The sequence below is a fragment of the Papio anubis genome, unplaced genomic scaffold (genome assembly GCF_008728515.1).
Source record: "Papio anubis isolate 15944 unplaced genomic scaffold, Panubis1.0 scaffold93, whole genome shotgun sequence".
NCBI lineage: Eukaryota > Metazoa > Chordata > Mammalia > Primates > Cercopithecidae > Papio > Papio anubis.
In genome coordinates this window covers 65594-77946 of record NW_022169551.1, presented here as the reverse complement: position 1 = coordinate 77946, position 12353 = coordinate 65594, and the positions used below count along the sequence as shown (strand labels likewise).

The 12353-nt window shown below is 35.4% G+C and overlaps 1 protein-coding gene across 1 annotated transcript; it reads left to right on the top strand.

Annotated features, from left to right (window-relative positions):
* Positions 1 to 5220: 5220 nt before the first annotated feature.
* LOC108584227 (olfactory receptor 52E8-like) lies at positions 5221 to 7635 on the top strand. The gene has a single exon (XM_021933661.2). It carries the CDS (start codon positions 5970 to 5972, stop codon positions 6600 to 6602), a length of 633 nt encoding a protein of 210 aa, XP_021789353.1. The 5' UTR covers positions 5221 to 5969; the 3' UTR covers positions 6603 to 7635.
* Positions 7636 to 12353: the final 4718 nt, after the last annotated feature.

Here is a 12353-nt window from a genome sequence, read left to right as displayed (position 1 = left end):
TAATAATCACATTTTTGAAGAAATGAATTGTGAATCATGAGCCTGAGGAATAGAGTCTTTTAAAAAGAGTCTCCAAAGTTAACGTGACAAAGAAGCTGATAAAGGAAATCAGCTTTGGTGCTGGAATGATGGGCATGAGACTGGAAGATTAAGCAGATATAAAATTAAAACATGCACATTTTATCTTCTGTTTACCATCATCTGACAAGGGACATGAAATGAGGTGTGTATGAAGACTTTGTGAGGGTTATTGGATTAAGGTGCAGTAAAAAGAAGCAAGGTTTGAGAATATGTCTGCCAGATATAATTCTGTGTAAACCTTAGTCTTAGAAGGTCAAACAAAGGTGCTGGAACCTAGTTTTATTTCTGAACCCAACACAAATTGGAGAATATACAAATGCATGCTGTAATAATAGGTCAGCATACAGTTATAGAATAAGGGACTAGATGTTTTGAGAAATGTTTGTAGACTTGGAAATGATGTTTTCTCAAATAAAAGTCCCAGTTAAAAAACTCATTTAGAAAAATCCACAAAATATGTGTGAGAAATTGATTTTCATGATATACAGCCTTATTTTATCTTTATGAGTTTCTGTTTTACCAACAGTAACTAAGATACCAGGTATTTCTTAGGACATAGAAGTGCATATACAGAGTTCAGAGTTCAGAGGACATTTTACTGTATCCCTGTAAAAACTAATGCAGAGAACCAAGATTCTGGGATTTTGTCCTGGCTGGACAATATATTTCTTTTCCTCACTTTGTCCTTGTTTTTGTCTCCATAGAAAATTTTATATATATATGAGAGAGAGATAAAAAATATAGAGAGATAAATATATCTCTATATATAGAGAATAAAATATATAATATATAAATACATATAATATACAAAATATATGTAATATATAAATACATATTATATATAAAATATATATATTAAGCAATTTTTCTTTAAGTCACAGCCAAAGCCCAACTTCTTCCCTGGAATTTTCATTGCCCCATCTCTACACCTGCAACATTTGATGTGTTTTTTTATCATAGCACTTGCAATGCAGCTTTAAAATTTCTTCTCTGGAATTGTATCTCTGTCTACACTGTGGTCTTTTTGAGAGCGTTTGACAGGTATTACTCAAACGAATGCTGGCTGGCAAATATAGGACCTCGTAGATATTTGGTGGAATAAATTGTGAAGTCCCTTCCACATCTGTCATGTATTATTCACTAATGGGGAAAGAAGGAATTGTGTCTTTATGTCTGATTTTCTTATTACAGATCTGAGAACTTTAAAGCTATTGTCAACAGTCTCAATAACTATGTATATATTCTCCATCTTGAGAAAATTTCCCTAATTTTCTCCCATTTCTGCTAGCCATCATTAGCTTCAAATGGGTAGTTTTTTGTAGACTCTTGCCTTGTTACAGGTTTAAAGTAGAGCGTACTGATTTTATTTGCTCCTAATGGTGACCACTGGACTCTGACTTCTTCGAGCCTCCACATATTCTCAAATTTGAATCAAAGTGTTCTGTGCAATTGTGCAATTCAAAGTCAATCACTTTCACATTATCTGTAGAACTAGTTTTAGAAGAGAATTTGTTCAATAATAAACATCTCTCACATTGATTTTTGAAAAATTTAATTTATTATAAATGAGCTCAGAATTTTTCTTTTTTTAAAATTTATTTAGTATTATTAATATACTTTAAGTTCTAGGGTACATGTGCATAACGTGCAGGTTTGTTACATATGTATACTTGTGTGCCATGTTGGTGTGCTGCACCCATCAACTCATCATTTACATCAGGTACCGCTCCCAATGCAATCCTCCCCCCTCCCCACCCCATGATAGGCCCCAGTGTGATGTTCCCTTCCTGAGTCAAGTGATCTCATTGTTCAGTTCCCACCTATGAGTGAACATGCGGTGTTTTGGTTTCTGTTCTTGTGATAGTTTGCTAAGAATGATGGTTTCAACTGCATCCATGTCCCTACAAGGATGCAAACTCATCATACCTTGGCTGCATAGTATTCCATGGTGTATGTACTTACATTTTCTTAATCCAATCTGTCACTGATGGACATTGGGTTGATTCAAGTCTTTGCTATTGTGAATAGTGCCAATAAACATCGTGTGCATGTCCTGTAGCATAATTTATAATCCTTTGGAATTTATATCCCCAGTAATGGGATGGCTGGGTCATATGGTACATCTAGTTCTAGATCCTTGAGGAATCGCCATACTGTTTTCCATAATGGTTGAACTAGTTTACAATGCCACCAACAGTGTAAAAGTGTTCCTATTTCTCCACATCCTCTCCAGCACCTGTTGTTTCCTGACTTTTTAATGATCGCCATTCTAACTGGTGAATGGTATCATTTAGTTTTGATTTGCATTTCTCTGATGGCCAGTGATGATGAGCATTTTTTCATGTGTCTGTTGGCTGTATGAATGTCTTCTTTTGAGAATTTTTCTATAGACAGGAAGAGTGTTACAAATCAAAATCATATAAAATTTTTTCTTTCTGTGCCATGAAAAGCAAAATTCCATAAAGACACTAGCATACCAGATGGAGAACAGCATTAGTAGGAAATACATTGTAGAATAAAGTTCTTCTCCCTGTCCATGTAAGTCTGAGATAATATTTAAAATTCTCTAGAAGAAAAAATCCCTCTCTCTACAGTTTCTTTAACGTATGTGGTTTTTTATGAGTTCTATATATGGTGTATTTATCTAAATTAATCTTTGATTCCATATTTAGCTTTAAGTGCAAAATAGTTTCATTAATTATCTTCTTTTAAATTTATTTACCCAATTTCAAAAAATGATGGATACAATATTCTTTTTGCAAAATAACAGACAAACCTATGAGAGCCAAATCATGAATGAACTTCCATTCTAGCCTTCAAAGAGAATCAAATACCTGGGAATCCAACTTACAAAGGGATGTAAGGACCTCTTCAAGGAGAACTACAAACCATGCTCACTGAAATAAAAGAGGACACAAACAAATGGAAGAACATACCATGCTCATGGATAGGAAGAGAATCAATATCGTGAAATGGCCATACTGCCCAAGGAGTAATTTATAGATTCAATGCCATCCCCATCAAGCTACCAATGAGTTTCTTCACAGAATTGGAAAAACTGCTTTAAAAGTTCATATGGAACCAAAAAATTACATCTCCAAAAAGAAAATCCTAAGTCAAAAGAACAAAGCTGGGCATGCATACTTGAGCTTCAAACTATACTACAAGGCTACAATGTAAAACAGCAGGTACTGAGTACCAAAACAGAGATATAGACCAATGGAACAGAACAGAGTCCTCCAGAAATAATACCACACATCTACAGCCATCTGATCTTTGACAAACCTAGGAGAAACAAAATGAAAGGATTCCCTATTTAAATAAATAGTGCTGGGAAAATTGGCTAGCCATAAGTAGAAAGCTGAAACTGGATCCTTTCCTTACTCCTTATACGAAAATTAATTCAAGATGGATTAGAGACTTAAATGTTAGACCTAATACCATAAAATCCTGAAAGGAAAACCTAGGTGAGTACCATTCAGGACATAGGCATGGGCAAAGACTTCGCGTCTAAAAGCAAAAGCAAAGGCAGCAAAAGCCAAAAGATTGACAAATGGGATCTGAATTAAACTAAAGAGCTTCTGCACAGCAAAAGAAACTACCATCAGAGTGAACAGGCAACTACAGAATGGGAGAAAATTTTGCAATCTACTCATCTGACAAAGGGCTAATATCAGAACCTACAAAGAACTCAAACAAAATTTACAAAGAAAAACAAACAACCCCATCAAAAGTGGGCAAAGGATATGAACAGACATTTCTCAAAGACATTCATACAGCCAACAGACATATGAAAAAATGCTCATCATCACTGGCCATCAGAAATGCAAATCAAAACCACAATGAATACCATCTCACACCGGATGCAGAATGGCGATCATTAAAAGTCAGGAAACAACAGGTGCTGGAGGGATGTGGAGAAATAGGAACACTTTTACACTGTTGGTGGGATTGTAAATAGTTCAACCATTATGGAAAACAGTATGGCGATTCCTCAAGGATCTAGAACTAGGATGTGCCATATGACAACCATCCCATTACTGGGGATATACCCAAAGGATTATAAATTGTACTTATATAAAAGGCATGCACCATTATGTTTATTGCAGCACTATTCACAATAGCCAAAGACTTGGAATCAGCAAATGTCCATCAGTGACAGATTGGATTTAAGAAAATGTGTACATATACATGGGAATACTATGCAGCCATAAAAAGGATGAGTTTTGCATCCTTTGTAGGGACATGGATGCAGCTGGAAGCCATCATTCTTAGCAAATATCACAAGAACAGAAAACCAAACACCGCATGTTCTCCTCATAGGTGGGGCGAACAATGAGATCACTTGGACTCCAGGAAGGGGAACATCACACACCGGGGCCTATCGTAGGGAGAGGGGGAGGGGAGGGGGAGGGATTGCACTGGGGTTATACCTGATGTAAATGACGAGTTGATGGGTTACGCTTAACATGGCACAAGTATGCATATGTAACAAACCTGCGTTATGCACATGTACCTATAACTTAAAGTATAATAATAATAAATAAATTAAAAAAAAGAAGTTGTGATGATCAGTGAGTTGTTTATTTTCTGAAACATCATATTAAAATTTTTTGTTATCTTGTTTTCAATTTATTAACTTAATATTTAAAATTGAGAAGTTTTAAGTGGCATATAAAAAATGTAGGCTTTTCAAAGACTACCAACCCAAATGCCCATCAACGATACACTGGATAAAGAAAATGTGGCACATATACACCATGGAGTGCTATGCACCCATTAAAAAGGATGAGATAATGTCCTTTGCAGTGACATGGATGAAGCTGGAAACCATCATCCTCAGCAAACTAACACAGGAACAGAAAACCAAACGACACATGTTCTCACTCATAAGTGGGGGCTGAACAGTGAGAATACATGGACACAGGGCGGGGAACGTCACACTCTGGGGCCTGTTGGGGGGAAGGGGACTAGGGAGGGATAACATTAGGAGAAATACCTAATGTAGATGATGGGTTGATGGGTGCAGCAAACCACCATGGCACATGTTTACCTATGTAACAAACCTGCATGTTCTGCACGTGTACCCCAAAACTTAAAGTATAATAACAAAAAAATTACATATATATGTAAATACAGGTTTTTCCTCTTTGCTCTAAAAGTAAATCCACTAGTACTCTACAACTCATGTAGAAATGCATAGACACACACAAACACACACTCAGTGCATAAATATAAACTTTATTGTTAGAAGGATCTCTAGAAAGGGATTAACAGAGATTACAAATAACAAAAATCAGCCTGAAAGTTAAGAAAAATAGGCATAAAACTATCAGATTCATAGATTCTGAAACCTTATTTTAAAAATTAGTTTCTGCATAAACTCTTCATTATAAATTTCTATCAGGCACATAGATATTTCTCCCTGACTTTGTTCCTCATGTGTAATAAATTCTGGTAGGAAAAGTGGCAATCAGGTAAAGCTGATTTAATTATTGGTTCTGTTTCATGCTGATATGAGCCTAGAAGAATAAGAAGTATTTTACTCTTTTTCAGAGAGGAATCAAAAAGAGCACAATACTGGTTTGTTTGTTTTTTGTTTGTTTGTTTGTTTGTTTTTAGCAGGAGTCAGGACAAAGTGAGAAGTGGAGCAGGAATCACTAATGGAAAGTCAATAATTGTCACTGATATGCACAACAGATTTTTGTGACAGAAAGAATGCCTACACCCAGTTCCATCCTTCTTCATTCCTACTGCTGGGTATTCCAGGGCTAGAAGATGTGCACATATGGATTGGAGTCCTTTTCTTCTTTGTGTATCTTGTTGCACTCCTGAGAAATGCTGCTATCTTGTTTGTGATCCAGACTGAGCAGAGTCTCCATGGGCCTATGTACTACTTCCTGGACATGCTGGATTCCATTGACCTGGGCTTGTCTACAGCCACCATCCCCAAAATGCTGGGCATCTTCTGGTTTAATATAAAGGAAATATCTTTTGGAGGCTGCCTTTCTCAGATGTTCTTCGTCCATTTCTTCACTGTCATGGAGAGCATCGTGTTGGTGGCCCTGGCCTTTGACTGCTACATTGCCATTTGCAAACCTCTTCGGTACACCATGATCCTCACTAGCAAAATCATCAGCCTCATTGCAGGCATTGCTGTCCTGAGTAGCTTGTACATGGTCGTTCCACTGGTGTTTCTCCTCTTAAGGTTGCCCTTCTGTGGACATTGTATCATTCCTCATACTTACTGTGAGCACATGGGCATTGCTCGTCTGGCCTGTGCCAGCATCAAAGTCAACATTATGTATGGTCTTGGCAGCATTTCTCTCTTGTTATTGGATGTGTTCCTTGTTATTCTCTTCTATGTCAGGATCCTCTATGCTGTCTTCTGTCTGCCCTCCTGGGAAGCTGGACTCAAAGCTTTCAAAACTTGTGGCTCTCACATTGGTGTTATCTTAGCCTTTTTTACACCAGCATTTTTCTCTTTCTTTACACACCGTTTTTGCCATGATATTCCCTAATATATCCACATTTTCTTGGCTAATCTATACGTGGTTGTTCCTCCTGCCCTCAATCGTGTAATCTATGGGGTCAGAAGCAAACATATTACGGAGAGAGTGCTGAGGATTTTCTTCAAGACAGATCACTAACCAGTTGGAGTTTGGAGGGTCTCTCTTAGCATTCATGATGAAGCAGCCACTAGGGAGGAGAGAAGAGACACCAGGGAATTTGGGTAGAAAGAAAGTGAGATATTTCATAATTGTGAGATAATATCAAAATCATGAAATAATGTTTCATAATTATTTCATAATCATAAAATAATTATGAGTGTATTGGTAGATAAATACTATTTCACAATCACCTTCAGTGAAATGTCCCAATCACAAAATATATCCATTTGTTTGTTTGAATGTTTTTGCTGGGTTTGCTTTGTCTTTTTGTCTCTGGATAAATAGTTGTAATCATTTAAAAAATGTGGTGTGTGTATGTGTTTGTGTTCATATGTTCATAGAGAGGAACTGGTAGAAGGCAATTAAACTGGCCAGTATGGATTGAATCCTTGCCTGTATTAATTGTTTGAACCAGCACTTTCTATTGATAGGCAAGACTTTTTCTCCTGATGCTCTGTTCTTCCAGAAAGTCTCTTTATCCAGTTTGAGAGAGAAAGGCACAGAGCATATATTAATGCAGAGTGATAAATCAAAGGACAGACTTATGAATCAGGTAAGGTGTGGTACACATGGTTTATTTGTGGAATAGTGGAGATTTTCTTGTATTATGACTTTTCTAATGTAATTAGGAGAAAAATAAGTTCGTAACTGACATTTCCTCCTGAGTACTGATTTGAATGAACACCAGTCATTTTTCTATGTTGAGCTTTTGTTTTTGTTTAAATTAAAATGTACCCAATTTCTGTTTGGACATTCATTTTAAGCCATTGATTATTTTCTATTGTGTATTTAATCTGCAGATAAATAAGTTAGTGGGGTTAGATTTTATTTTGGATTTCAAATGATATATATGCTTATAATTTGGTGTGTGTGTTCATGTGTATATACGTGACTTTAAGAAGTGGACATTTAACAATAACTCAGATGTATTTAAAAGCAATATACATTCTCCAATTATTTTTTAAATGTGCATTCTCTTTACTTTTGCTTACTTTTGTGTTCTCAAACAGCTTGTTTCTATAAGGGTTGCATTAAAGTCTCTATGAATTTTGATACATTATATTTTTAATTTCAATGACCATTATTGTAATTATTTTGAAGTTATATTTTGAGATGGATATTCTTGACTCTTATGTACTTTTCTCTATTATAATAATTGTTGCTTTGAATTCTATCATTTCATACCATGTCTAATGTGTGACAACTTTTTACATATAAAATTTGTTCAGCATATTTATTTCATAATTGGGACACATACTAGTTGTACCTATATATGGGGTGCTGTGAAATTTTGATACAAGGATACAATGTGTAATGATTATACTGGAAAAATTGGTATATCTGTCACCTCAAGAATTTATAATTTTTTTGTGTTAAGAACATTCTACTTCTACTCTGCTAGTTATTTTGAAATATATAATATATTATTGTTAACTATAGTTACTCAATTATGCTAGTGAATGCTAGATCTTATTCCTTGTAACTGTGTTTTTGTACCTATTAAAAAATCCCTCTTTATCCTGTCCTGCTCACTACCCTTTACAGCCTCTGGTAACCATCCTTCTACTCTGTCTCTATAAGATCAATTTTTTTTAAGGTCTACATAAGAGCGAGGACATGTACTATTTGCATGATTTATTTCACTTAACACAATGTCATCCTGTTCCATCCTCTTTCTTTCTTCCTTCCTTTCCTTCCTTTCCTTGCTTTCCTTTCTTTCTTTCCTTTTTTTCTTCTTTGTTTTTTGAGACAGCCTCTGTTGCCCAGGCTGGAATGCAGCTGCGTGATCTTGGCTCACTATAACCTTTGCCTCCGCCTCCTGGGTTCAAGCAATTCTCCCACCTCAGCCTCCAAAGTAACAGGGATTATAGGCCCCCACCAAGAATCCCTGCTAATTTTTCTTTTTTTAGTAGAGACGGGGTTTCGCCATGTTGGCCCGGCTAGTCTCAAACTCCTGACCTCAGTTGATCAGCCCGCCTAGGCCTGCCAAAGTGTTGGCATGAGCCACTGTGCCTGGCCCATGTTGTTTGAAATAACAGGGTGTCATCCTTTTTCATGACTGAATAATAATCCATTGTGTATAGGTACACATTTTCTTTATCCATTCATCTTTTGATGGACACTTATGTTGATTCTATATTTTCTTTCTTATGAATAGTCTGCAATAAATATGGGAATGCAGATATCTCTTTGACATACTGATTTACTTTCTTTTGGATATATACCTAGCAGTAAGATTGCTGGATCATATGGTAGTTCTATTTTTATTTTGTGAAGAACCTCTATACTGTCCTCCACAGTGGCTGTTCTAATTTACATTCCCACCCACAGGGTAGAAGTGTTTCCCTTTCTCCACATCCTCACCAGCAGTCTTTATTGACTGTCTTTTTGAAAAAAGCCATTTTAACTGGAGTGAGATGATATCTCATTGTAGTTTTGATTTGCATTTCTATGATAATCAGTGATGATGAGCATCTTTTCATGTATTTGTTGGTAATCTATATGTCTTATTTTCAGTAATGTCTATTAAGATATTTTGCCACCAGGTATGGTGGCTCATGCCTATAATCCCAGCACTTTGGGAGGCCGAGGTGGGAAGATTGAGTCTAAGAGTTTGAGCCTGGGCAAAAGGACAAAACTTCAGCTCTACAAAAAATACAAAATTAGCTGGGCGTGGTAGCACATGCCTGTAGTCCCAGCTACTCAAGAGTCTGATGTGGGAGGATTGCTTGAGCCCAGGAAGTTGAGGTTGCAGTGAGCCAGGAGCATACCACTGCACTCCAGTCTGGGTGACAGAGTGAGATCCTGTCGGAAAAAAAAAAAAAAAAAAGGAAAAGAAAAAGATAAGAAAAGGAAGAAAAGATCTTCCACCCATTTGCAAATCAATTACTTATTATTATAATTTTGCTATTGAGTTGTTTGAGCTTTTCACATAATCTAGTTAGTAATTCCTTGTAAGGTGGTAGTTTGCAAATACTTTCTTTCATTTTGTGGGTTGTCTCTTCACTTTGTTGGTTGTTTTCTTTGCTGTGCCAAACTTTAGCTTAATGTGATCACATTTGTTCATTTTTGCTCTGGTTACCTGTGCTTTTGAGGACTTACTCAAGGAATCTTTGCCCAGACCAATAACATAGAGTGTTTCTCAAATGTTTTCCTCTAGTAGTTTTATAGTTTTGAGTCCTATGTTTGTCTTTAATCCCCTGTAAACATATACCACATGCTCATTGTATTTTTTAAGAAGAATATATTGAACAGTACTTTCTCATTTAGAAACTGTTTATTAAAATTTGTCATACATACAAAAAATTTAAAAATAAAACAAAGAACACCCATATAGTCACATTCAACAATTGTAAATATTTTCTCATATTTTACAACCCTTTCTGCATATAATTTCTTACTGAAACATTTTAAGGTAAATTACTGATGTCATAACGCTTCACTCTAAATACTTAAGTATATATGCATCTAAAGAATATGTATTGTCACAATACAACCACTAATCTCTACCGTATGTGTGCCTGTATGTATAAATATCTTTGTGTGTTAATATTAAATTATTGAAGGAGTAGTTTTATCTATTCTATTCTCTATCTTATTCTGTATGAGTCTACTATATACTATTATATAGCACAATATACTATATTTTATTACATGTGGATTAAAATTTTACTAAAAATTCTTCATAAGTGGGGTTCTGAATTTTACATTTTATCACATTAGGATGAACAGAATGTTCAGATGTTTCCTGAGGAATGATGCTAAACTGGATTAATTGATAAAGGAAGTTATATCAAGGTGTTTCCTTCATAAAGTTCTTTTTAGCTGCACCTGCTTCCAAATATGATTACAGTTTCCTATGAGTGGCCAAGTTTGTTTCATACCATCAGAGAAAATTTATCTAAGGATAAAATGGAGAGGAAAGAGAGGACATATTCTTAGAATGCCTCATGTTACATAAAGATAGAGTAAGTACAGAAAACATTGAAAACATAAGTATTCAGTTCAACAAATTTTCATAAAGTGATAAAATCCATATAACCATAACCCAATTCTAGAAACAGAACCAAAAACCCCAATTTGAAGATTAATTTTATATGTCAACTTGACTGGGCCAGAGGGTATCCAGATATTTGGATAAATTTATTTTGGGGTGTGTCTGGGAGGTTATTTTTATATGGCATTAACATTTGAATTATAGACTAGATAAATTTGATCACCTTCCTACAATAGATAGGCCTCAATCAGTCTATTGAAGGCCTGAATAGAATAAAAGGTTGAGCATCAAAGAATTATTTTTTTCTGCCTAAATTTATTTGACCTAAGCCATCAGTCTTCTCTTGCCTTTGGACTCTAACTTGAACGGGAATTTATACCATTGGTTCTCCTTTTCCTCAGGTCCTTGGAATCAAACTGGAACTTGCACCATTGTCTCTTCTGTTTTTTGTTTGATTTGTGTGTTTGCGTGTGTCTATATATCTATCAATATATTTCCTATTGGTTCTATTGCTGTAGAGAACTCAGTTTAAAACATCTATTATGCTCCTTTTCTTTGCAGTCTCTAGCTGCCAAACATAACCACTATCCAAGTTTCCATCACTATCAAATAATTTTACCTGGTTTTAATTTTATATAAATGGAAGCATTACTGTATAGTTGCATTTATATCTGATTTTTTAAAATTCAAACACGTATTTGAATGTAGTCATTACATTTAGCAACGGTTTGCTTATTTCCCCTGCTGTATGTTATTCTGCCATGTGGATGTACCACAGTTTATCTATCTGTTCTGCTGTTTGCATTAGAGTTGTTTCCACTTTAGGCCAGTGGCAGCCTCTAAAATGGCACCCACTGATTCTTACCTCCTACTATTGAGGTCCTTGTGTCATCTTCTCCCCTTAGGGGTGGGTTTAGGATATCAAAAGACTTCCAAAAGACTATGGATTTTGTTTTGAGAACCTTCTATACCTCTCTCAAGCTCACACATTTTGAGAAGAACTAACTGTGAGCTGCTTCATAAATAATATCATAATGTTAGGAAATTATATATCCCTGACCAACAACCAGATAGGGTCTGAGGCCTTTCAATGACCATGTGGTTGGCCTGGAAGTGCATGTCTGATGTGAGGCCTGAGGTCACTGCAGCCCTGGTTGCCTCATACCTCTTACTTTATGATGTATTTGTTTTTGTCTTTTAAAAGTGACTAAGGCCTCCAGTAAAATTAAAAGTAGAAATAGTAATAATTACTAACTCTTCTTTATTCCATACTTTGGGGAAAATATTTTACAATCTTTTCAATCATGATGTTTGCTATAGTGTGTCTTAGGAGTATGGGAACCATGTAGCTTTTCCTATTTATTCTTATGTCTTCTTGGTGAGGGAAGTTTTCCTAGGAATTTGTAGTTTGATGTCAAGTAGCAAATTCATTAAATTAATTTAAATAAAGTTATTCATAATAACATCTTGCAAGTTACAAGGTGTAGTTTGAAATTATTTTATCTGTTTTTCAGGATTGATATTGGTAAAGGCTTTTTAATTTGAGTAATTTTTTGAAAATTAGTATTGAAACTTGGTGAGTCTTTTTATTTTATGTTTGTTTT